Below are 23,836 nucleotides of genomic sequence, written 5' to 3'. Positions count from 1 at the left end.
TACTATGGCTCTGATTTGTGTGCTAAATAAAGCTGTTTGACAGTTATTTAAACAGCCTGTACAGTTCAGCAGCACTGAGGAGAGGAAGTGAATCAATGTCCTCATGTTGAAGTAAATAGGAGCTTCACCTCTGTGTCTTCTTTGAGCCAGTGGAGAGGTTTCTGTAGATGAAGATATTGAATGTTATGTGTAATGTCTGCACAGATTACAATACAAAGTGCTTCACCAAAAGTCCAGAACAACAAAAGTAGCTTTTGACAGCTTTCAGTGAAGCTTTTTCCAGCAGCTCTTATGAAGCTGCATGTTTCCACTGTTTCTTGTATTGTGAATAATGCTCAGTGTTCAGCACATGAATCATACTGTAGTACTCTGCACTGAATTCCATTTTAATTAGACTCATACTGAGAGCATGAAAACAACACACACACTTGCTCTCTCACACACACCTACATCATGTGCTGGGCGCTGTGCCACACATGTGGACAGGCTCTGCTGTTGTGATGATGAGGGTCATGCTGGCTGTGTTGTAGGTTTGGCCACAGTGTCAGGAGAGACTTCAGGGGTGGAAGTGACGCACAAAGAGGTTAAGAGAGACACAGCAAGCAGGAGGCCAGGAGAGAAAACAACAACAACATCACCTGCTAACAGACCACTCACATGCTGCCTGTGTTTTTGCTGCTGCATATAAATAAAGCACGGATTCTGGAGACTTTGTTTTTATCTTTTTCAAAATTTCCCACCGAAATTAACGCAGGAGACACAAGAATGGATTGTACAAACTATTATACCAAACTAACTTCTGTTAGTGCTGTTTGAAATAGTTTTAGGTTAATCGTTGTCCGTTTCATGTCAACCAAAAGGTGTGTGTGTGTGTGTGTGTGTGTGTGTGTGTGTGTGTGTGTGTGTGTGTGTGTGTGTGTAAACCATCATGCAGCATAGAAGGACAATAGCCTCACTGTGAACCATCTGCTGCCTCTTAATGTCGGCTCCCTTCGTTGAACACCAGAAGGTCACAATCATCCATGAAACAGAGAAAAGTGGAAAACAGGACAGAGGAGAAAAGTAAAATCGAGAAAGAGAGATGTGTGTGGTGTGTTTGTCCAAAACAAAATAATTTCTTAGAATGATAATGCTGGCTGGATAAACATTACCTAGATAACTGTGTGCGGCCATTACACCAGACCACAACACTGGATGGATGTGTCATTTTGCTCTATAGTATAAAAGATCCTGAGTTCTCTCCTGTTTCCCCAATATGTCAGTGCTGTGTCTGTGATTGAACATCATGTTGTTATAGATCAGTGCTGTTAACAGTGATTAAGGTTCAGTGAATATAGATATTCTCCTTTATTTCCCCTCTGTGTGACGAGAAGATGTTTAGTGAGCGACTGCCAAGATCACACCTACACAGAATCACACACACACACCTACACACACACACACACACACACACACACTGACACATTGCCAGAGGTTACTCAGCTGGCTGGCATAAAGATTCCCACCATTAAACCAACAGACCGACATTAACAGCCTTTAGCCATGACCAAGGACAAAGAGCAGCCTGTGACAGCAGGAGAGGCCAGGATGGGAACAGTGAGGGAGCAAAGAGCCATAATCTGTCCCGAAGGTGAGATACAAGACTGGCACAGTGGAAGTTTAATATGACAGCCTGGCACTGTGGATCTGACTCAGCCTTAGAGGGCAGAGAGATGCAGAACTTTGCAGTGATTCTGAAGTATTGCTTTGATATCCCGTAGCACATTTGGCAACACTTTTAGGAATTTTAATCTTTTCACTGTACATGCAGACATCTGCAGCTGAAACACTGCAAACTGTTTTTGAGTGTCTGTCTCTTGTCATTCACTGACGAGTTCTAACTGTGCACTCAGACACATTCAGGAACATATTTAGCAAACTGATGTATGTCTGTACACATTTATCTCTGAATCAGAACATTAAGCACTGTTGGTTTTCATACATAGATAAGTGCAGGTCTCTGAGTAAGTACAGCCGTTCCCTCTTCAGCCTTTCAGGCAGTAATTCTGTAAACAGACTGATTCAGTGGCTCCACTCTCAATAATTTCATGCTGCATTTCTATTTGGAAATAAACATCAATGGAAAAGTGGTGAACAGACAAAGACCAGCAGACACTCTGGGTGAGTCTGGGTGCTAGAAACAGTCAGATAACAGCTACACAGCCCACTCCACTCCATAGCATGGTGACAGTTGTGATGGGGAGATCAATGAGGATTTGATCCAATTCAACAGTTTCCCTCCTAATGTGATTATTATCATCATTCAATCGCCTTTGATTCTGTGAAAGAATAATGACATCATCTGTGTCAAATACTACATCTAATCATAGTCTGAGATTTCTCACATTATCCAGAGTATCAGAGAATATAGCAGAATGTTTTACACAACTCGTAATGACAACATGTCTACATACTGCAGCAAAATAACAGCTTACCCATAACCGCTCAGGGTCTGCTCACTGGACTCCTTGAAACTTTGCTATTGTAATTATTCTGAATGCACCATGGGAATTTAATTTACTGTTCATAAAACTTTCTCTCAAATCAGAGGATCTGACAGGTGTGAGCATTTGCTGTTTGCTGCACTAAAGCAAAAGACTAACAGCCTCAGCATTTCTCAGTCCAGAGGGAGATACAACAGCAACATTTCCCTTTTCAGATACTCATCAGGTTCACAGTGTTAGTCACAGAAACTCTGTTCTCTCTCCAACCTTCTGAAAGCAGCTGAATCACCATTCCTTTTCGCCCAGAGCAGGAAAGACAAAAAGTAGGAGGAAGAAATGAGCTGAATGAATGGAAGGACAAAAACAAAAACAGTAAAACTGAAAAAGATTTGAACATATTTTTGTTGAACAAGCTGAAACTTATGCCCAAGTATTTTGGTGAAAATACTTGATAAGAGACATTGAGTAAGAAATACTCCAAATGTTGTTTCATGCTAGTTATAACAGGGAGCAGACATTTTCATTTTTTATTCTGTTAACACAATTCATCTGTCTCCTCCTGCAGCAAAACCAATTTTTTTTCACAAGAACATTTCATATAAATTCAATATGTACACAGAATATAATTTGGTAGCAGTTTCCATGTTAGGTTATATATAAAGTGATTGCCAAAAAATTACCTTAACAGCTACGTGTGAGACATGATAATAAGGTAATGTTTACCTTATTCTATTTAACATGAGTTATAATGAGTTTAAAACACTATTCAGCATCCAAGGTATTACTACACATAATGGGAATCAAATCAAATTAATTAGACAGAAAAAAATATATAAAGAGAGAAAATAATTATATTTAATGCAATTTACTGATAATATACCATCAGTTTTTAAGCCTTCTAGAGATTACAGTAATGCTAACTCGGCTCATTACAGGCCAGTACAGTACAGTTTTATTTAGGAATAAATTAATTGTCTATGCACACATTAGTGTTTCATTAACTGCAGTCAGTCTCGTGCAACCTTTTCATTCAGGGTCTGTTCCATCTCTCCAATGCTGCCACCTCAGGGCTCTGTTGGATTACATGTATTTAGAGCTGCTCAATGAGCTTTTAAATCCAGCAAGAACAACAAGGCCTCTGGACTTCATCACATATCCAATATTTAGACACACTGCCGGGAAAACTCCCTACATATAGTAGTAAAGTAGTGGTCTGGTTAATGACAGCAGAGGAGGACTGGTGTGTGTGTGTGTGTGTGTGTGTGTGTGTGTGTGTGTGTGTGTGTGTGTGTGTGTGTGTGTGAGTGTGTGTGTGTGTGTGTGTGTGTGTGTGTGTGTGTGTGAGTGAAAGCAGTCGTATTAAGTATACTTAAATAATGAATCAATCTGCAGGCCTGGTAGTAATTATCCTTGTGATTAGAATGATTAGTAATAAGTTGATTCTCTTCAGCAGCTGTTTGATAGGAGATCAATTCACAACTCATTCACTTGTTCACTTTTGTAAAGTACCTTAGCTGTTGGCCAGGAAACTTTATAATGAGTTTCATAGCCACGAGCATTTTGAGGTAATTTTAAAAACCTTCAAAAAATTAAACATCTCTTTTTCTGCTCTTTGAGAACTGCAGCAAACCCTCATTTTAATCCTTTTGTCAGAGTGTGTGAGGAGGAGAGAGGGACTCTGACATTGTTTTTAAAGAGGTGGAGACTCACAGAGAAGTGGATTATGTATCAGGTTATTGTCTTTACCAGCACAGAGGAGACTCTCAGCAGTCTGCCCTCATAAAAGTTCTTACCATTTCTTACTCTGCAATAAAACTGCTCTTCTGCTATTTTACAGCATTTGTTTTATTTGCAATCTGTGGAGGTTCGAGAGAAAATGATAAACAACAATGATTTAATCTCACAGCTTGTAGTTTTTCTGGAGACCAGTATTGTCCTGAGGGCCTCTCAGTCACTTTATTTGGTTGTTGGTTCAACACTAAGATACTAAAGAGGCAGCCAGTCTGGCAGTAATAATTACATTTGGTTTGTTCGGTCTGTAAATCTCTTTTGATCTTTTGGTCCTGGTCTGTCCTGTTGCTGAACTTTTGCAGAGCCATCTGTATCTGCTGAAAACAAGTGTCTCTCAGGTTCTCTCACTACTGTGTCTTTTAGGATTTCCCATGTTTTAGGGTTCGGGTGTGTAACACCAGTTCTCAGATCACTGAATCGGCTTCTAAAAGACTTGAGAATTGACTCCAAGCCTCTGCTTCTTGTTTTTAAAGCACTAAATGCTCTTGACCCACAACACCCCTCAGACCTGCTCAGTGCTTATGAGCCAAACAGATCGCAGGTCATCTCACACAGGCTGTTTCAAGGATTTAAGTGAAGTCTGGGGAGCTTCTTTTATGTTTAATGCTCCAGTCTTTGGAACAACTTGTCAGATGACCTCAGTTGTGCCTCAATGTGGACCTCATTTAATAGAAAGCTTAAAATGCTGCTTTTCTCCTCGGCTTTAGACCAGTTTCTTCTGTGCTTTCTTCTGTCCTTATCAAACGTGTTGTTTGAGAAACATTATATATGTGTGTGCGTATGTGTGTGTGTCTGTGTGTGTGTGCGTGCATGGGTTTTGCTGGATGAGCCGGGGATTTTCTGTTTTTAATGCAAACCACTCTAATTCCATACACAGACAGTTTGTCTGTGTATTGAATTTTCCTCCTCTTCTTCCTCTTCCCTCTATCATTCATGCAAAGGTTGCTCTTGTCCAGACAGCTATGGTGAGCAGTATAATCATGCACAGCAGAGAAACGTAGGCCACCACTGGACGTTCATGCATGGAGACATTATTTCCACCTCCCTGCTGTGTGCTCCACAGTGCTGCTGGCCACCTGCCGTGCTTCACTGAATGCCAGCTCACTCCCTCTATTTGGGATTTGTTGCCAGTCTTATATGCTTTCCAATTAACAGTGTGTATCTAATTAATATTGACAAGGCTGCTGATGTGAGCCATAGGCTGCATACTTTTTATCTAATTTACTTATAAATAATTATACATAGAGTAAAGGCTGTAGATTAAAAGTTTATGAGAGCAGATTACAGTAGATGTTTAATAGTTTGGTTTAAAGTGAGAGATGTCAGTCAGTGTCAGTCAGCTCTATAGCAGGATAGGAAGCATCATGGCTTACAACAAGTATTTTTAGCACTGAATGTGATAATAGTTTGTAGCTTGCTGTCAGCAGGACAGATCTGCTGGTCTGAGTGTGAACCAGGTCCTGTCTGCTACATAATGACATCCTGTACTGCTGGGAGCTCTGGGAGGTTACACAGCACTGCGTGACCCAGCATGCACCAGGACAGAGCTGCAGGGACTGGTCAGAGTGAAGGAGTGCAAAGACAACAGAGAACAGAGAGACACAGAGAGCAGCTCTCTGTATGGACTGTTTCCAGTTCAGCTACCTTCACTGGAGCAGAGCTGTTTTTATCCAGATTGTCTCACACCTGTCTGATCCTATTAGATCACAACACGTCTGCTGAGCTGATCAACACTGTAGCCCGGCAGATGGTGATGACCGTTCATAATGGAGAAAATGAACATTAAATCACCTGATAATAGAAATGAGATTGGCTTTTACTTCTGTCAGGAGAGTCTGTGTTGTGTGGGATTACTCTGAGGTGTTTGAAATTTAAGCTACATTTATTTGAACATGTTTGTCCTCTTGGTCAGAGGGATGATGTGTGTCCCCTCAGTGCCCAGTCCTTGTTCCTGTCGTCTCATATCTCTCCATGTTCTCCAATAGCTGATTGTAACAGCTGACCCCCTCCCAGTCTGTCTTCTGTCAGAGCCAGAGGGCTGGAGCTGCTCTCTTGTGTCCTGTCAGTGGTTGGACCTCAGCTCTCTCTGTTGCTTCTGCATCAAATTCCACAGACAGAACAGACTGACCTCCATCTCCTGTCCTTCAAACCAGGACAAACCTTTACATCTCTTTCAGTCCTAGCATTGTCACTGTCCTGCTGTCTGCTTTGACTGATTAAGAAAGCTTTAAATAGGATCCATCACAGCAGTTTGTTCATGTTTTTACTGAAAGCATTCAGAATTGTCATTGATTATTACATTTATTGACTGCCTCCAGGTGTGAAGATTATCACATGAAAGATCATTTTGATCATTTTCTATCTTTTTGAATTAAAATCATCCATCATTTTCCTTTATTACAGTTACTCAAAAAGGTTGTGTGCAGATAACATTTGATGAGTTGTGTTTTGGTGCATTTGTGGAAAACGAGTGATGATTTCTCGACTTCTGATCAACAGTATTGTATCGTCTTTATATCTAACTCCTCCATTTCCACCGATTTATTCTTTTCTTTTACCACCTGCTCCTTTGTTCACTCTTCCTCACCTCTCACTGAACAACTTGACTGACGTTTTCATTCATTTAGAAATTTTTAAGGAGTCACGTTTGTACTCTTTTATTGTCATTGTATGTCTGCAATTTCACAGCAACAAAAAAAGATTCCTTCTACGCTTTTAACACCTACAGAGTCTGATAATGTGAAAGAAGAACCCAATTCATCTTCTTTTGTGACATTCATTTGCAGTCGTCAGAATCACACATTAATTTTATCTTTTTCCTGTGATGTCAATAAGTTGTGTTACAAACAAGATGTTGTCGTCTCTTTCAGCAGTACACTGACTTCTAATAACTTTATTTCCACTAGCTAGCAAACACCCAATCCATGAAGGGTAAAGCTCATGAAGTATAGTTGTTTTGAAGTTATTTCAATTACTTAATAACTCAAAGACCTTTTTCCTTTTTCAGATGAATTATCAAGCTGTCCATACGAGTTGCTTAGTCATCCATTTTGAATAAATTTGTTAAAATAAATAATCACCTTCACTTTCACAGTTTTTATACAGACGACCAACTCCTGTATTATCCAGAAAATCATATCTTTCACTGAGTGAACACTGAAGTCAAGAATCAAGGAGTTTGAACTAATCATGCTGACTCACTGTTGGATTTGAAAGTTTCTCTCACATCACTCTCAGTTCTTACTCGCTGTCCTCACAATTGTCAAGAGATTTTCTTTGTCAGTGGCGAGTCACCAGTGAGATTTGTATAAAATCTGCTCTTTTCTCTCTCTGCTCCCACTTTCTCCTCCTCTCTTTAGTTTCTAGTCACTGACAGATACTTTCGTTTTCTGTGTGAAGTATTTAGCTTCTCTCTGTTTGAAGTAATATTCTGCATTTTCCCACCTCCACTATTCACTCTTGCTGTTCCTCTTAATGGACATTCTAGGTGTAATCGAGCTTCACTGTCCTGGTTATAAGATGATTCAGTTCATGGTGTCTGATTGTTTCTTTGTTTATTTCTTCATGTGGGTCTTGTTGTGGTTCAAACATGAGCATATTGATGAGATGTGAGGCTGCATGTGTGTGTGGGCAGGCTGGTGACGTGTCGGCTATCATCTGTATGTCCATCTCTGATGCCAGATGGTCTTCTTTCTCTGCTTAATGTTAAATTATATAAACCTATTTCATCATTACAATTGTGGTGACACACAAGCTCCAGACTCAGCAAACCAAGCTGTTTTTTTCTTAAGTTGCAGAACACAAACTCCTCTACCTCACTGCAGCTCTATAACTGATACTCAGAGAGGAGGGATAATCATTTATGATGTGGACAAGCAGCAGGTCTTACAGGATGTGAACACGACAGACAGGATGGGTCAGGGAAGATGACTCCACAGTACTCTGGTCTTGTGTGTGTGTTGCTCAGTTCTGATACTGTGACTCTATGAGGACTGATTGCTGTTTGGAAACTTACAGGAAATCTCTCTGAGGTCTGATTATTATCAGGAAATGTTGGATAAGACACCTGACGTACCAGAGTCAGTTCTTATTTTCAGTTTGCACGCACATTTTTCTGTCAGTTTACACAGTTTGCTTCAGATTAGCTCTGCTAACAAAACAGTGAACAATAATTAAGGCTGTAATGTTGTGTTTACTGACAGGCCACAGTAAAGTCTGATTGATCAAAGCTGGTCAGCAGCCTGTGATGCAGCATGCAGGGATAACCTGTTCTGTTAGTCAGCTCTGTTGGTTGCTGACATTCAGTGACATTAATGCAAATGATGTGAAGCAATTAGTTCATTTAAGTGCAGAAACAATTAGCTTGTATTTAGCAGGGAGCAAATCTGTGGTTGCTGCTATGACAACACCAGGCTCGGGAAGTAATGGATTACATGTACCTAAGCACTCAGGATACAAACAAAGGTAACTGTAATCCATGACAGCTACAGAAAAAAAGATTTAATCACATTAAAGTTACATTTAGGAAAAATGTGGATAATTAGCAGGATTACAATTTTAAAATAAAACAGGTTTTTTTAACACCTGCTGAAATGAATACTATAAACAATAATGTGCTGCACACATCTCCTCCACCTCTACTAGTGGACTAAAGGTACACTTTAAATTCAGTCTGTGCTTCTGTTCCAACCTTTTCCAGCTTCTTCTTGCAGCTTTGTGATATTTCAACCAATCAGTCAGCTTGATTGTTCATTGTTAATGCCTCACTAACAGAAGACAAATATTAGAACAAAGACTGCCGCCAAAAAGACCTTATCTCAGAATAAAATGTTCCATCTTTCTTTCTTAATGTTTGTGGTGTAGCACATGAATGCTACTGCAGATGTTTCTATGGTTACAGTTCTGCCACATGTAGCCAACTGATGCTAGTTTTCTGGCAGCCTGTATATAACTTTAGTTTGTAATGATTGTATTATGGAGCTCTTGATAGCTTGGACAGAAATACTCACTTCTGATTGGCTGACAGGTGTGCATTGAAATTGTATATCTGTACACTTCAAACATAGTCAGTAAAAAGTAAAAATATTGCAAAAAGCATGGTTTGAGATGAGATGATGGCAGAATTTGACAGAATGAAATAAAGTGTAAAAATTGCACATCAAATTTAGATATGGTTGGAGACATTGAGAGGATTTGGTCTGACAGGAGATGTGGAAGTGAGCAAGCTAACAAGTCTGCAGAGACTCAACAAGAGAATGATCAGGAGAACAGCTGTGATCTCTGCTGTTCTCTTCTGCCAGTTCAGGAAATATGGCCGATCCAAACATACACATATAATTCATCCAACGGTTTATTCAAGGAAGACATGCATGGTGTATGCAAACACACAACCTAAACACACTCTGACATTTAGTGGAGAAACTCAGTGTCAGAAACATAGTGCACACTAATTCAAGTGAGAAGAACTGGACAATTTGATAGTACAGTAATGCTGATTTTGTCTTTTCAGACCAATCAATGACAGATTTGTTTTTAAAGTTTCCACATTTAATCCTGATTGAAGCTATGAATCAATGATTCACCACCTCAGTGGCTGTTCTTTTTTTCTTAAACTGTTGTTGTTGTCCCAGACGGTTGAACACTGACACCAGTAGTCCAGACAACATCCCATTGTTCTCTTTTTAACTGGCTGTCGATCATCTTCCTTCCTCCTCTAACTCATCAATGAATAGACCCTGCAGCTGGTGGCTCTCTGTTCACAGCAAAGGAACTACAGTAATGGAGAGGTGGTGAAATGGAAACAGAATCTTATTCATTACTGCTTTTTATTAAATCTTAATTAATTTTTTTTTTCTAAATATAGTCTCACTTCTCTTCTTCCTGCATGAGTATTTTAAGACTATGTCTGTGAGATGAGCACATTTTTAACTGGATCTGAACCAGAAAGTCAGAGGCAAACTGTTATCAAACCAAAGTCTTTAGGGAAGCTCTCACACGTTTGGATGCCGGCTGAGAGCTGCAGTGTTGCACCAGAGAGCTCAAGTATAATCAGAGCCAAACAGTCATAAATCAACGCTCTCTGCAGAGTCCCACGTAATCAGCTGGGGGTCTGGTGTGATGGAAACCACTGGGATGGAGTCACTAGAAATAGACAGAGGAGCTCTTTATTCAGGACAGAGACCAACAGCTAGAGGAAACTAGAACTCCAAGAGTCATTAGCATCAGAGTACAAGTACCACAGAGTATCTGCAACTTTACTGTAAATTATCCACTTCTGGAGGTCACAGCTCAGAGTGGGGAGAGTGCTGTGTAATGTGGTGTCATATTCAGAAGTCAGATCAATGCAGATCTCTTCTGAGCTGTATCCTGATACTTGATGGATGGAAAGTCATGCAGTAAACTTTCACTTTCAGTCTTATTCCATCTTACAGTAACTGGAAAGAGTCGGCCTTTGTTACCCTTGTTCACACAATGCAGTGTGAACTGTGTGAGTACATTATACCCTGGTGAAGCTTCTCTCTGGCAGGTTGAAAGAAGCAGCTGGACGAGAGCAGGTGTATCGAAGGAGAAATATTATTAATACGTTTTAAAGAAAGGATAAAATATAACTGAACTTTCTAATGCACTGTGCAATAGTTATAAGTAATACTGAAAATCACAACAACATAGAAATGTCACTATATTGATAGTGTTTCACTATTGGAGTGAGAACAGCAGTCTTTGCTGCAGAGCTCTGTGCTCTGTTGCTGCTCTGTCTCTGTCCATGGTGCTGACTGGGAGGACAGATCAGCTCACTGGACTCCAGTTTGATGCTGGTGTTTAAAGAGAAACTTAACACCCCTGATAATCTTGTCTTTGCTGACCTCCAGTGGCTAAACCTCTCACTGTGCTGCAGTGAACAACAGGTGGACTCCAGGACCCGGTGACATCACTGTTGGGTGTGGTTACAGGTTCAACAGAGCACACCTCTGAACACCCAACTGCACCTATCAGTGATGCTGGCTGTGGTCAGAGGTGAAACAGGCAGAGAGAATCTATAGAACATTCACCGACATTAGCTGGAGGCTTTCACACTGACGTCCAAAGTTTTGCTGGAGGACAGAGACACTGTGGGCTGGACATGAATTATGAATCAAGACACTTAGAGGTCAGGAACTTTTAACTCAGCGTTGAGTATGATAAGACATGAGTGGACTTACTCTGCAAAATGAATCAGGATTCTCTCTAATAAGGGAATGTAATGAGGAGGCCGTGTTTTCACCTGCAGTGGTTCTGTCTCTGATTGCAGACCTGTAAAAGCTGGAGAAACTGTCTATACATTGAAATAAACTGGTGCATTTACTTTGGTTCTTGCATCATGTGATGTTAATGTCTTCTTACAACACAGGTAAGATTTAAGTATTTTGCAAATAAATTAATAGCTAATGTGAAATCATTACCACACCATCTGCTCACATAGAATGACTTATTACAAACAGTTGTCTGCTGGAAGCTTTGCATATTCATGTAGTTTGTAGCATGGAGCTATCATTGAAATACATTCTGTTTTCTTCCTGCCAACGTTTCAGTCTGTATCTAAATGATTTGTGACGTGTTCATACTGTGTATATAATTCACACAGTGGGCTGTGAGTTGGTGATTACCCTGTGTTAACTGCTGTGGCTCAGACTGAAGACTCGCATTATGAGTCTGTTACTGGACTTTTCAGGACCCTAAAACTGTAAATAGAACTATGGACCCCCACCCCCATGAACAATGTATGACACCATGCAGTGTGTATGTATAATTTATAGATGACTACAACATGAAACAAGATTTCACTTCTTTCTGAGAATCAACACTCTCACTTCTCTGACAGCAAACTATATTTTTCCTCCGATTGTTTTCAATCTAACCTTTGCTTTTGTTTCTCTTGCTGCTGGCATGTTATAATGAAAACAGTATTCATCTCCTCTGTGCCTACAATACAAATGAGCAGTGTGACAGAAACAGGTGGGGAATGTAAATAAAGCCTCCAAACACAGTCCACCTGGGCCATAAGGTCTCGTGGGTGGAAGCTAATCACAGATGGAAACTAAAAGGAAACAAAACTAAGAACACAAACTACAAATATAATAGGAAATGTAGTTCTGAGCAGCTTGTGACTTCTGTGTGAGGGCAACGATCCAAAAAACTAGTTAAGCTCACTTAATGTAGTGACACTACAGAAAGCAGCAGCTAGAGCAACTTTTATTAATAGTAGAATTACATCATCAGTGTATCTTCCTCAGTATCAACTGTGCAGCTTTTACTGAACACAACAGTCAAACTATTCAAACCATAGAACGTAACATCACTGCTGCTGCTGACTGCTGTTTACTGAGCAGAGCTGCCATTGTGTTGGAAAGTGAAAACACAGCCATATATTATATGAATAAGCACTGATTCATGTACCATTATCTTCTGGATCGTATGTAACAGCATTCATTTGAGCCTTTAATTCAAGAACATATTGTGGTGTACAGATAACATTTAATCTGTCTCTGCTTTACACAGATGATCAGGACTGCTGTTCTCTTTGCATCCAGATAACTTCAGTGTGATCTGCTGGAGTTGAGAGCTGTTATATATATCTGCAGCAGACACATCTGCTTTCATATTAAGATGTGAGTGAATGTGATTCTTACTGAAAATGGAAAACAGTCTCATCAGTATATTACTATAAAACAAGTTTGGTGTGTAGGTGCTCTCACTGCAGCTGGAGTTAAATATAAAATCTAATGCAACAGCTTCAGGGGCTCTGTGAGAACTGTAATGAATCTACTGTCAGGATTTCTTTGGAATAAAACACCACACGTGTATGCACACAGATAACTGGCTCTCTCCAGTGAGACCAACTAGACTCTCTTCACATTGAACTCTAACAGATATTGGTACATACGGGACTGAGCAGCTCCTATAGAGACACTAGAACAACTTTTTAATGTTTAATTGCATGTCAGAAGTAGAAAATGCGGGCACTGATATTTTTCACACAAAAATACAACTTTACTTAATGTGCAAATATTCTATATGAGCTTCTTCATCTTCACCTTTTATCCTCAGTTCCTTTTATGATCATTTTAAAGACAGATACTTGTTGTTTCCTGGATTAAAGCTAGGGTAGATAACATTGGAGAAACTAGCAGACAACAAGAGTTTGAAAGTATCCAACTGAACAAATCTCAGCCCGTCCCTTCAAGTGTCCCTCCAAAGCCAGTCCCCCAAACACACATGAACACGCAGTGCAGAGCACAGTGCATCGTCACACATTGTATCCAACTACCTCATGTCTCATTCATACATAGTTCTACATACTACATAGTTCAGGAAAGTAACAAAAAAAACCCAAAGCAAAACAAACCAGATAATAGCCCGTCCCTCAGTTCTCACCATCACTGTTAAACCACACTGATGTTGACTCTGGTTTGACCTCTTACTTTATGCAAACCTTCTCTTCGTAGCCTTTTCTACGTCTGCATTTATTCTTACTTTGTTTATCAGTACGAACTGTTGTAGGTACAGGTGGAACATCACACAACCTGTAGCTTTAATCAACTACATTTTTACAACAAAGTCAATAAATGTACCTGCACATACTTTAAAGCAGTGACTGTTACAGTTGAAATCTCTGATATTTATTCTGTTGTTATTTATTTGTGATGTTTTTGTGAGTCTGTATCTTACAGAGCAGCCTGAGGATATATGTGTGAGCCATGAATCTGTCCACACTAACAGACAATAGTGTCCACCTGAGTGTGGATATTGAACAGTGAAGAATCAGAAAGTTGTGTGTTTCTTCCTCCTTCCACCCCCCTCCTCTTCACTTGTGTGTCCAGCAGTAAAGCTGCTGTGAGGCAGAAAGAGTGAAACATCGTGGTTGTGCTGCTGAATGAAATGTGTTGGATTTGTCAGTGCTTTAGAAACACAGTGAACACACACACACACAGAGACACACACACAGACACACACTCTCTCCCTCTGTGGGTGAGTGTCGGTAGGGGTCGCTACTGTCCGTGTGAAAGCAGCAGATGGAGCAGTGACAGAGTCTCCAGCTCTTGTGTTGATCAGCAGCGTTCAGACTGGGATTTGTTCCTCCGCTCGGCTTCATTTGCAGCGCTTTCTCTTCTGGAAATTAACCGCTGGAGACGGAGCTTCGTCGGGAAGAGCGCGGAGCTTTTGCACCTGATTAAAGGACACCATGCTTTACTTCTGGATACACACCGTGTGGATCCCCGGCGTCGCTTTCCTCTTTGGATTTCAAGGCAAGGGGTCGTTTTATTCTTTTCATTTCATGTCCTGGCGTTTTCCACTAGGAAACACCGGAGTTGAGAGGGAAATGACAGCTACCGTGGATGTTTATTGTGCTTCTGTCCGTCTGCTGCTGACTATCGTTCTGAAGGTATGTGAAGTGACTTCCCTTCCTGAAAACAGCTGACATGGCAGAGAGACAGAGAGAGAGACTGTTACAGTGGAGCTCTGTTTGCTCTAAATGAAGTTAGTGATGAGTGGAACTAAACTGATCTGACATCAGTCTTCATGTACAGTCGCAGTGTGTGACACAGAAGAGAGCAGCCTCAGAGGCTGAAGGTCCAGCTCACAGCTTCAGCAGAGGAGTGTGTGTGTGTGTGTGTGTGTGTGTGTGTGTGTGTGTGTTCAGGGGCAGTGTGACAGGACAAAAGCTTGTGTAAATTATCAAACAAGTAAATTCATCCCTCAGTTTTGGTTCTGAGCCTCCCTGAAATACCTTCATGTCTTCAACAACATCTCTTTTCACTGTGGCCCATGATGTCTGCATTGTAGATTGGATCAGTCAGTCTCATTGGATTGTCTTTGGTGCTGCTCTTATGCTGGCAAGGAGTGTTTTTATGAGGTGGAGAGAGTGTGTGTGATACATGTGGATGAATACATGAGGAAGAAACAATGTGTGATTTGAACAGGAGAGCTGAGATGATGGTAGTAGGATGAAGAGGAAATCCATCTACTTTTGTAATGAAATGTCAGCAGTAAGTGATGATGCTCTCCAGACTCTAAGTACAGCAGCTCTAAAATGAATTGTGAGTGTTTGATAAAGTGATCAACCGGCTGCTCAGTTTGACTTCATGAAGGAATCAGTTTGGTTGAGAGAACACGATCAGGTCTTCAGTGTCAGTATTTAAAGCAGAAGTGTCAGACAAAGATGAAGACATTCACGTCTCGCTAACATACCTTTAAATGACATCAGTAAGTGGATGAATGCCATGCTCATTTGGTTCATTTGGCTGGACAATGAGTTTAGTGTTTCAGTGTTCATAAAAGCTGCTGAATGTCTGTTTCAATACAGAACAGTGTGGTTTTGTCAGTTTTTCCACCCTGTATGAACAGCCCCTGTAGGCTTGCAAGGTGGCTGTTAAACACGTACAATGGACTCCAATGGTAACACGTTTTCAGAGCTTAAAACACCATCCGAACAAACTAATGCACATCTTCACTGGCCATTTTATTCTCAGTCATATTTCCACTAAAGTAAAACTAACACTGATTGTATGTTCTGTGATATACAGTAACATCCTCCAAAGCTCCAACAGAAATGTTACCATATTTCAGTGAATTGGTGGAAGTAGCTGAGTTTATAGATGGGCAGTGTGTGTGTTGCAGGAGTGGTTTCAGATTTTGTTGTTGTATTTGATATGAAAGCTCGTAATTGGACTGTGCTGTGGAGCTTCCAAGATAGTTTGAGTCAGCTGATGAGCAGGAGCCCTTTTATTCGTAGAAGCTCTCACATGATTCTTTCGATGACGTCCATTTTTGTGTATTGGTTGTTTTCCAGGATGGTTTTTGTTTTTGTCAGAGTGGACAGAGGGTTGATATGAAGGAGTGCTTAAGGAGGAGATCATTGTCAGTCGATGGCTCAGAGACACCAGGACCTGAACAGACCTGAATTATACGTGCTGACTGAACTCACTCGGCTTCTCTTTGTGTATTTTTTCTCACTCAGTAAAATGGTAAATGGACCTGTACTTGTATAGCGCCTTTCTAGTCTTCCGACCACTCAAAGCGCTTTTACACTACGTGCCACATTCACCCTTTCACACACATTCACTCAGTGATGGCAAAGTCCATCGAACAGAAACTAACATTCATACACACTCACACGGCATCGGGAGCAATTCGGGGTTCAGTATCTTGCTCAAGGATACTTCGAAATGTGGCACCAGGAGCCAGGGATTGAACCCACAACCTTCCGACTGAGGAACGACCTGCTCTGCCTCTGAGCCACAGCCGCCCACTCAGTACAACATAACCTTCTTTTCATGCTCATCTGCTGCTAATGAAAACATAATAGGTTAAGATTCCCACCACTAATCCTTTTCTCAGTGAGTTGTTGAAGTCTTTCACAGTCCTCTAACTTTCCTCTCCTTCGTTCCCACATACAGTAAACCTCCTTCTCCTCCACCTCCCACTTCTCACTGGACTCACATTACTTTCTTTACTTTGCGTCATCCCCTCGTATCTTATGCCTCCCGTGTTTACTTTTCTTTGTTTATATCTCTCCTGGCATCATTTTCCCAAAGCTTGCACATGACTGACAGTAAAATCGTTAATGTGTGTCTGAGCCATTCTTTCCTCTGATGGGAGCGGTGCTGCCCGTCTCACTGCAGCGCTTCTTTCAACTTGTCATCTGCTCACACTTCAATTGATCTGGACGTTGACCCCTGTTTGCAGCTGGCTTTTCAAAGTGCAACCAGTGAGCAGGAGAGAGACACTCAGGATAAAATGATTGAGAAAGTGAGCATTAATATACTTGGTCAGGCTGAGCAAGTTCAGCCTTTGTGTATAAACATTCATTTGGTATTTGATTTGATCTTTTCTTATCGTAGGTAATCGTCTCAGCAACTGATTTTAGTTCGACCAAACACTTATCTTGTGCTGAGCATCAGTTTCAGTCACACAGGTAAACCACTGTTCCACCTCCTCTGTCCCCCTCTAACAAGGCAGAGCTGCTAAAGAGTGAATTATAATTTATTTCCTCTGCTCTGTTTGGTTTCTTATTAATTTTCTACACTAAGTCGAGCAAATAAATGAACTGACTGTCTTCTACTCATTCATCAAGCATTTTATTTATTTAAATAAACTGGTGGTCTGCTGCTTTGTTGTAATCTGTGCACATTCTTACATGAGGTTGTTTCTCTGATTGAACTGGAAATAGTTTCAGTTTGTGATTATCAGTGAGATCAGAATGTATTTCACTGCAATGATGAGAGACTGTAGGTGATATAAAGTGTATAAAAATGTCCTCATCCTCCTCCCCCGGCTGCAGCTTTAAACAGATCATTTGCTGTAAAAGTTGTGCTTCAGTGATTCTGACATCTTTTGGTGATTCAGTCTTGGTGAGTTGGGATCCCTGACAATAGAAACACGTAAAACAAACCAGTCTTTTCTTTGGTAGCAAAGGATTTCATGGTTGATTCAGGGAAAATGCATCTGTCATTGGAGCTGTGCGCTCCTCTTCCTCTGTCTCTGTTGGTGGTATTTAGATAAACAGTTTTTCTTCTCTTTTGCAACAAGAAACAAAGTACCATCTTTGAAAGAGGAAGGTGAGCTCAGTCTTTTATTACTTATTTTTTCAGAGTTCTCATTCATAAGTGAGGATAATTTGGTTATGGCTTTGTTGATCAGGCCTGCTGTGATTGTGCTGAAATCAGACTTTATTATTACTTTAATTATTCAGAAAATATGAATCACTGAGGAGATCTTCTTAAGGTGCCAAAACATTTAGTTTGGTGTTTTCTTTAATCTCCTTTGTCATCTTTCTTGTGGAGTTCCTCACATCTTACTTACTACATGAGACCCTCTGGAAGATTCATAATTATAATCTGGACACATTCATAATTCTATTGTAAATTGTTTCCTTTTTAACAGAAAGGGGGTTAGACTTCAGTGATGTCTCTGTTTTAGTGGTTCTGGTTGTTTTAACTCCTTACAGTGACATTTGACTGTCCTGCAGCACTAATGGGATCTGAGAGTGCATCTAGCCTCTGATGGATGTAATGATGTGTCTGCTCTGACTCCTGGGGCCAGATGCATACAACTCTGTTTATATTAAGGTGTAGAAATATGTGTAGACACAAAACAGGAAACATGCACACTCAGTCTTTTTGTCAGATTCTTTAAAACCTCATGTACGTCTGGTTCTAAGTTTTTTTATTCCCATCATCCATCTCAATCAGAAGAATGTGAATAGGGTAGGTCGTAGGGGTGGGCGATATGGGCAAAAAATAATATCTCAATATTTTTGGGGATTTTGGCGATAACGATAATCAGTCGATATCCTTTAAAATGTGATTAGAATTGTCTGAGCTGCACTTGTGTCCACCAAACGCGTTAACAGCGCTGAGAGAGCTCAAAAACTCATTTTCCGAGCGCCCAGCGGTGTTAAAAGTTGAACAGATTTCAACTTGAAGCGCTCTGAGCGCTGCGCTAAAAAAAAAACCATCTCCGCTGACATCTTCTTACCGCTGAAGGCGCTTAGCGCTCTGAACGCTGAAGCCCATAGGACCCACGTCTCGGCACTAAATCATCTGAAGTACCGGTAGCTTCAGGGACTGGAGGTGTTTGCATTTTCTCTCTACCATCGCAACGCGCTGCTAAACTGTTGCAAGGAGGATGCTAGCGAGAGGTCACGTGATCACGTCTTGCGATCACGTAGGCCCACTAGTCGTGTGACTGAATCCTGCCATGCTGTAGAGAGCGCTGCTGCACCGTGTATTAATGGATGTGAGAAGTTTCCGCGGGCGTTTCATTGTTTTTGTTGAAGTAATTTAAATACTCGATAATGGAAATTTGCACATCGTCAAAACAACAATGACGATATTATCGCAAACGATATATATCGCCCACCTCTAGTAGGTCGGTAATGGTGGATCAAGTTGACAAAAGAAAACGTGTGTTATATGGCATGAACAATAGAATGAAGCAAGGTAGATGGCAGAAGGAAGTGGAGGTAGTGAACTTTGGACCCTGGAGGAGATTAAAAAAAGTGATTTTATTTTAAACGGTCTATAAATACTTGTTCAGGGTTTTTTAAATGATTGTTGCCACTTCCTTCCAAAAACTCTGAATGGACCAGAAGACATGAGCGTGATCAACGCAATGATGATTTCTCCACATTCCCTTCAGAAGCAAAGCTGTGTGCCAGTTTGTTTAGACTTCTGTTTGAGAGTGACAAAAAAGTAAATCAAGAGTTTCCAACAGATATCTCTCCAAGTCCGGGAGTTGGTGGAGGACGACTGTTTCCCAAGCGTTCAGCCACATGTCTTCAGTCCTTCTGATATCCAACACTGTTGCTGTTTCACATAGTCTGTAGTCCAACAAACACATTTTACCTTTATTAAATATTGCAGCTTCTGTAATTTCAATATTGAAGTCTTGTAATTGGATATTGATTTCAATAATATTTTGATTAATTGTACAGCTCAATTTAGCACAAAGGAAAAGCAACAACAACAAAAGATCTCAGTATTGGATCTGTCAAAGTGATAATTACAATGAGAAAGAGATAATTAATAAAATATCTAGATTTTAGGGAGCTCCCTCTCTGTAACACTGAACAAATAAATGACTGAATGTTTGTTTCTGTATTTAAGAGTCAATAAAAACCAGAGGTGAGTGTATTATAGGATTACAGGATTAAAGCTTTTTGCCCGTCTTAAGTGTTCACCCATTAAATACATCCACACATCCGGTTTCTATTAATCCTTCATTCAAACAGGTAATCCCTTTTGGAGAAAACACCTCTGATACTGTGTCATGCTGCTGGATTCACATTTCAATGAATGTCTCAGAATGAAGATTCTGTCAGTGGATTCAAATGTTTACAAAAGAGACCAGAGGACTGAAGCCAACAGTATATTTCTGTTGAGCTGTTATTCAATGTGTGGCACTGTAATAACTAGAGGTCTGTTCATTTAATGACGTCCAGCAGCTGATGAAGAAGGAATCCACATAAATGAGTCACATGATTGTGAACAAGGCTGTGTGAAAATGGCTGCAAATTCAGCCGGAGCCTGCACTCAGTGTTCACACCAAATTGTTGCAATTGCTCCTTTTTGCTTCTGCAAACACGCCAGATTGGATTTAGTTTGAAGGAAAGGAGAGGCAGGATATATGTTGAAAGGTGTGAATGAAGTTGAAGGTGAATGATACTTATGTTACAGAACTAATATGTCAACAGGGGAAATGTTTTAATGAATTGTTCCTTCAAATGAGCAACTTATTCTCTTCAACTGTTGGATTTTAAAGTGGATGAGTGGCGATTCCCTCTGCCAAAGAGTTTAACTTTAAAATGTAACTGTGGACATAATTACTGACAGCAAGACAACAACAGGAAAGACCAATGTGAGAAAGGAAGGGTTTGTTCTTTCTTGCAGTCAGACACACCCTCAGTGGGACGTCTGTGAAAGGAGAGACTGATTTGATGCTAATTACAGTAGAGAGGATGTTCTGTACACTTATGTGGCAATGGATGTGGGACAGTGATGGCCAAGTTGGAAAATGAGAAAAGTTGAACAGTGCAGATTTTGTTTTAATTCCTGTGTGTTACTCTGAGAGCTTCCATCTCTTTTAAATGATGTAATTGAAATCAGAAACTGTAAATGTGAAATGTCCAGGATGATCAACTTCCATTTGCCTCTTTTCTGACAGGACATCAGTCTTATTTCAGTCCCATTATGTAGAAATCCATGTGTTTGGATGTCAATTTAACATGTAAACAGTGTTTTTGGATGTATCCACTGTAGTGAGGACATACAGTATTAACGTCATAAATAGAGACTGATGAGATGGATGGTTGTGTGTTTACTCATTCAGTCTGTTTACAGTTGGATCTCAATGAGCTCTCAGTCTGAAGTCAGTGGATAAAGAGAGCTTTGTTACAATCTGTGTGAGGGAGTGAAAGTGTGTGTAGAGGCCTGTGTTTGATGGTTTTACTATCACTTTACACTCTTGTTAATAAATTACACACAACGTTTGGGTTTGTCGACATTTGACAGGTACTGTGTGTGTGTGTGTGTGTGTGTGTGTGTGTGTGTGTGTGTTGTGTCTTAGAGTTCAATATTTTACCCTTTACAAAGCTTCAGTGAAAGCTTGTTCTATGTGGTGGTGTTTTGTTGTATTGATGGCAGCCAGCGAGCTGAAGTGGAGACCACCGAAGACAAACACAGACAAGACTCTAATGATTACTGAGCAGTTGATTTAACCTACAGCACTGCTTCTGTATCAAGCACCCAGCCCCTTAGAGGTGAATGCTCACCTTCAAACAATTACAACTTTATTGACTGATTGACAGTGAAGTGTTCTGTATGTCAGGCTGCCACAGGACAGTCCTGCCAGATGTCCAGATGTTGCACCTGAAGGAACATACAGTATATTTCATTGGTAGTTGCTGATTTGTTCTTGAACATAACAGAGAAGAGACGTAAGCAACCAGTCCAGAAGACAATGAGCCCTGCAGACTGAGACGCACATCGTTCCCCTCTCCCTCTGTGGGCAGAGACAGCATCCCATGAGGCTGTTCACCTCAGCTGAGCTTCTCTGTCAATCTGATGTAAAGATGTTTAAAATCAGAGCTTCACAGTCTGGTACAAACCAAATGAATCACATAATAAACCTGATGTTGTGTTCCGAGGCTGTGATGAAGATCAGAGAACAACTGCTCACCAAGCCCACACACAGCTTAGAGCAAATTAGTCAGAGAGAATGAGTGAACTGACAGCAAAAACTTCACATGATCTACTGTCCCTGGGAGACACCATGTATTTGTTGTTTCTTTAGTTTGTGGTGCAGGGAGTGTAGAATAAGAGGTCAGGATTGGTTAAAGAGCTTCAGACTCGAAGTGACTGATGAAAAAGACATTAAGGTGTCAGGTGTGGAGCTGTACACACTGTTCCTAATGGACAGGATTTATAAGCCTAATGCAGTCCACTGGACCTCTCCAATGGTTTTTAGATGGTTTCACTGCACTGTACATAATACTGAACAGGATCTGCTCATTGTAAATATAACAACAAGGTTGGGTCTCATGTTGGTGCACAATTCCAAAGATTCCATGGTTCGTATTATAAATAAATACATGTATGTAAACACAGAAGAACAACAAGGCTGAGCTTTCCCTGTTTAATATCCCATATGTTCTTGAAGCAGATGTATGAACTAGGTTAGACAGCAGACAGACACTCTGTTGTCTTGTCTCTCATTTCCTCCTGAAAACCAGCAGCTGAAATGCAACAGAGGAGCCTGAAGGCATCAACATGCCTGTGTAACCACACAGCCTCAGGGAGGATTTTCTGGGAATGACCTCTTCTTCATACACCTGTGTAGCTGTGTTGGGTCGGTTTTAGAGGATGTTTGCTGCCTTTAAAATCCACACATTCTCCAACCATTCCATTTGAGTCTGTCAGCTCTATAATTTATTCTGCCATGAATAATTACTGCTTTTTTACCACAGTTGGAGATTACTGCATTCATCCCATTTTGGTCATTTAATCTCACATCAGTTTCATCACATTTCCAGTCAAGTGGTAAATCAGCTCCATGTTGTCTGAACGGCGTTCATAAATGAGAGTGGTGCTCCTGACTTTGCTGCAGTTTTCATGATATTGTATACAGTGTACTTATATATTGTGAGTTGTATTATATATTTTGTAATGTGATGTCTTTTATGGAATGTCTTGTGGTGAAACCAAAGACAATTTCCCACAGTGTGGACGATAACATTTTTGTATTTATATTGATTCTCTCTCTACCTGTAGCTTAACACTTTTGGAGGTGAACAGTTGAATGACTCTGATTCCTGCCAGGTTGAAGTCGCAGTCACCACAGGAGCCGGCTAATCACTGTGTGGACTCACTGTTACTGATGTTTGCACTTATGTTTTCTACAGAATGATGTTGACCTAGCCCTGGTGCGTTTATGGATAATTCCTGTTTTTCCTGGATTTAGTGGAATGTTTTTTCCTTGGAGGTAACAACTATTTATTTACATCGCCATGGAGATTCTTCCTTTGTCCTCAGTGATGGCACAATGTCATTATCAGTGTCACTGATTAGGTGCTTTATCAGAAGTTAATTTTGCTTCAGCACTAAGATCAGTAATGTGTGTGATTTGACAGGGTGAGGTGAAGAAATGTGATGATCTCAATTTATCCCAACTACATCTTACTTTCATCATTCTGTCCTCACTCATTAGCAGTGTTCAGGATTATTAAAAAATGCATTAAACACCTTTCATACCTGCTCCTGTCTTCCCTCTAATGAGTCACAGCTGGAGTTTAAGATGATGTCCTAAAATAGTGTTAGTGGAACATTGACAGATTGTTGGCAATAGGAGGCCAGTACTGTTATTTTACATATTCTTCGAACACGATGCTGTCAGTAAAGATACTGTAGTCTGTCATAAACCCTGTTAACAGTCTGACTGGTAGATCCACAATAACTAAGAGGGGAATAAAATCCTGTGTGGGCAGCTCATGTTGATCTCATTCAGTTTACTTGCTTCCTCTTTCCCTC

At 40.5% G+C, this 23,836-nt stretch overlaps 1 protein-coding gene across 4 annotated transcripts in view; it reads left to right on the top strand.

Annotated features, from left to right (window-relative positions):
- The window catches only part of lsamp (limbic system associated membrane protein), a 1,177,706-nt gene that overhangs the window by 551,088 nt on the left and 602,782 nt on the right, over positions 1–23,836 (top strand). The window contains exon 1 of one of the 4 annotated variants that reach the window (XM_051396812.1): positions 14,358–14,557. The exons of the other annotated variants lie outside the window; for them this stretch is intronic. Coding sequence (XP_051252772.1) covers positions 14,494–14,557 — 64 coding nt within the window. The 5' untranslated portion in view covers positions 14,358–14,493. Of the gene's footprint in view, positions 1–14,357; positions 14,558–23,836 lie in introns of those variants that run through there. 4 annotated transcript variants of the gene reach the window in all.

The sequence above is a fragment of the Dicentrarchus labrax genome, unplaced genomic scaffold (assembly GCF_905237075.1).
Source record: "Dicentrarchus labrax unplaced genomic scaffold, dlabrax2021, whole genome shotgun sequence".
NCBI lineage: Eukaryota > Metazoa > Chordata > Actinopteri > Moronidae > Dicentrarchus > Dicentrarchus labrax.
Note: the sequence above shows the minus strand (reverse complement) of the source record. Positions and strands in the feature narration are given on the sequence as shown.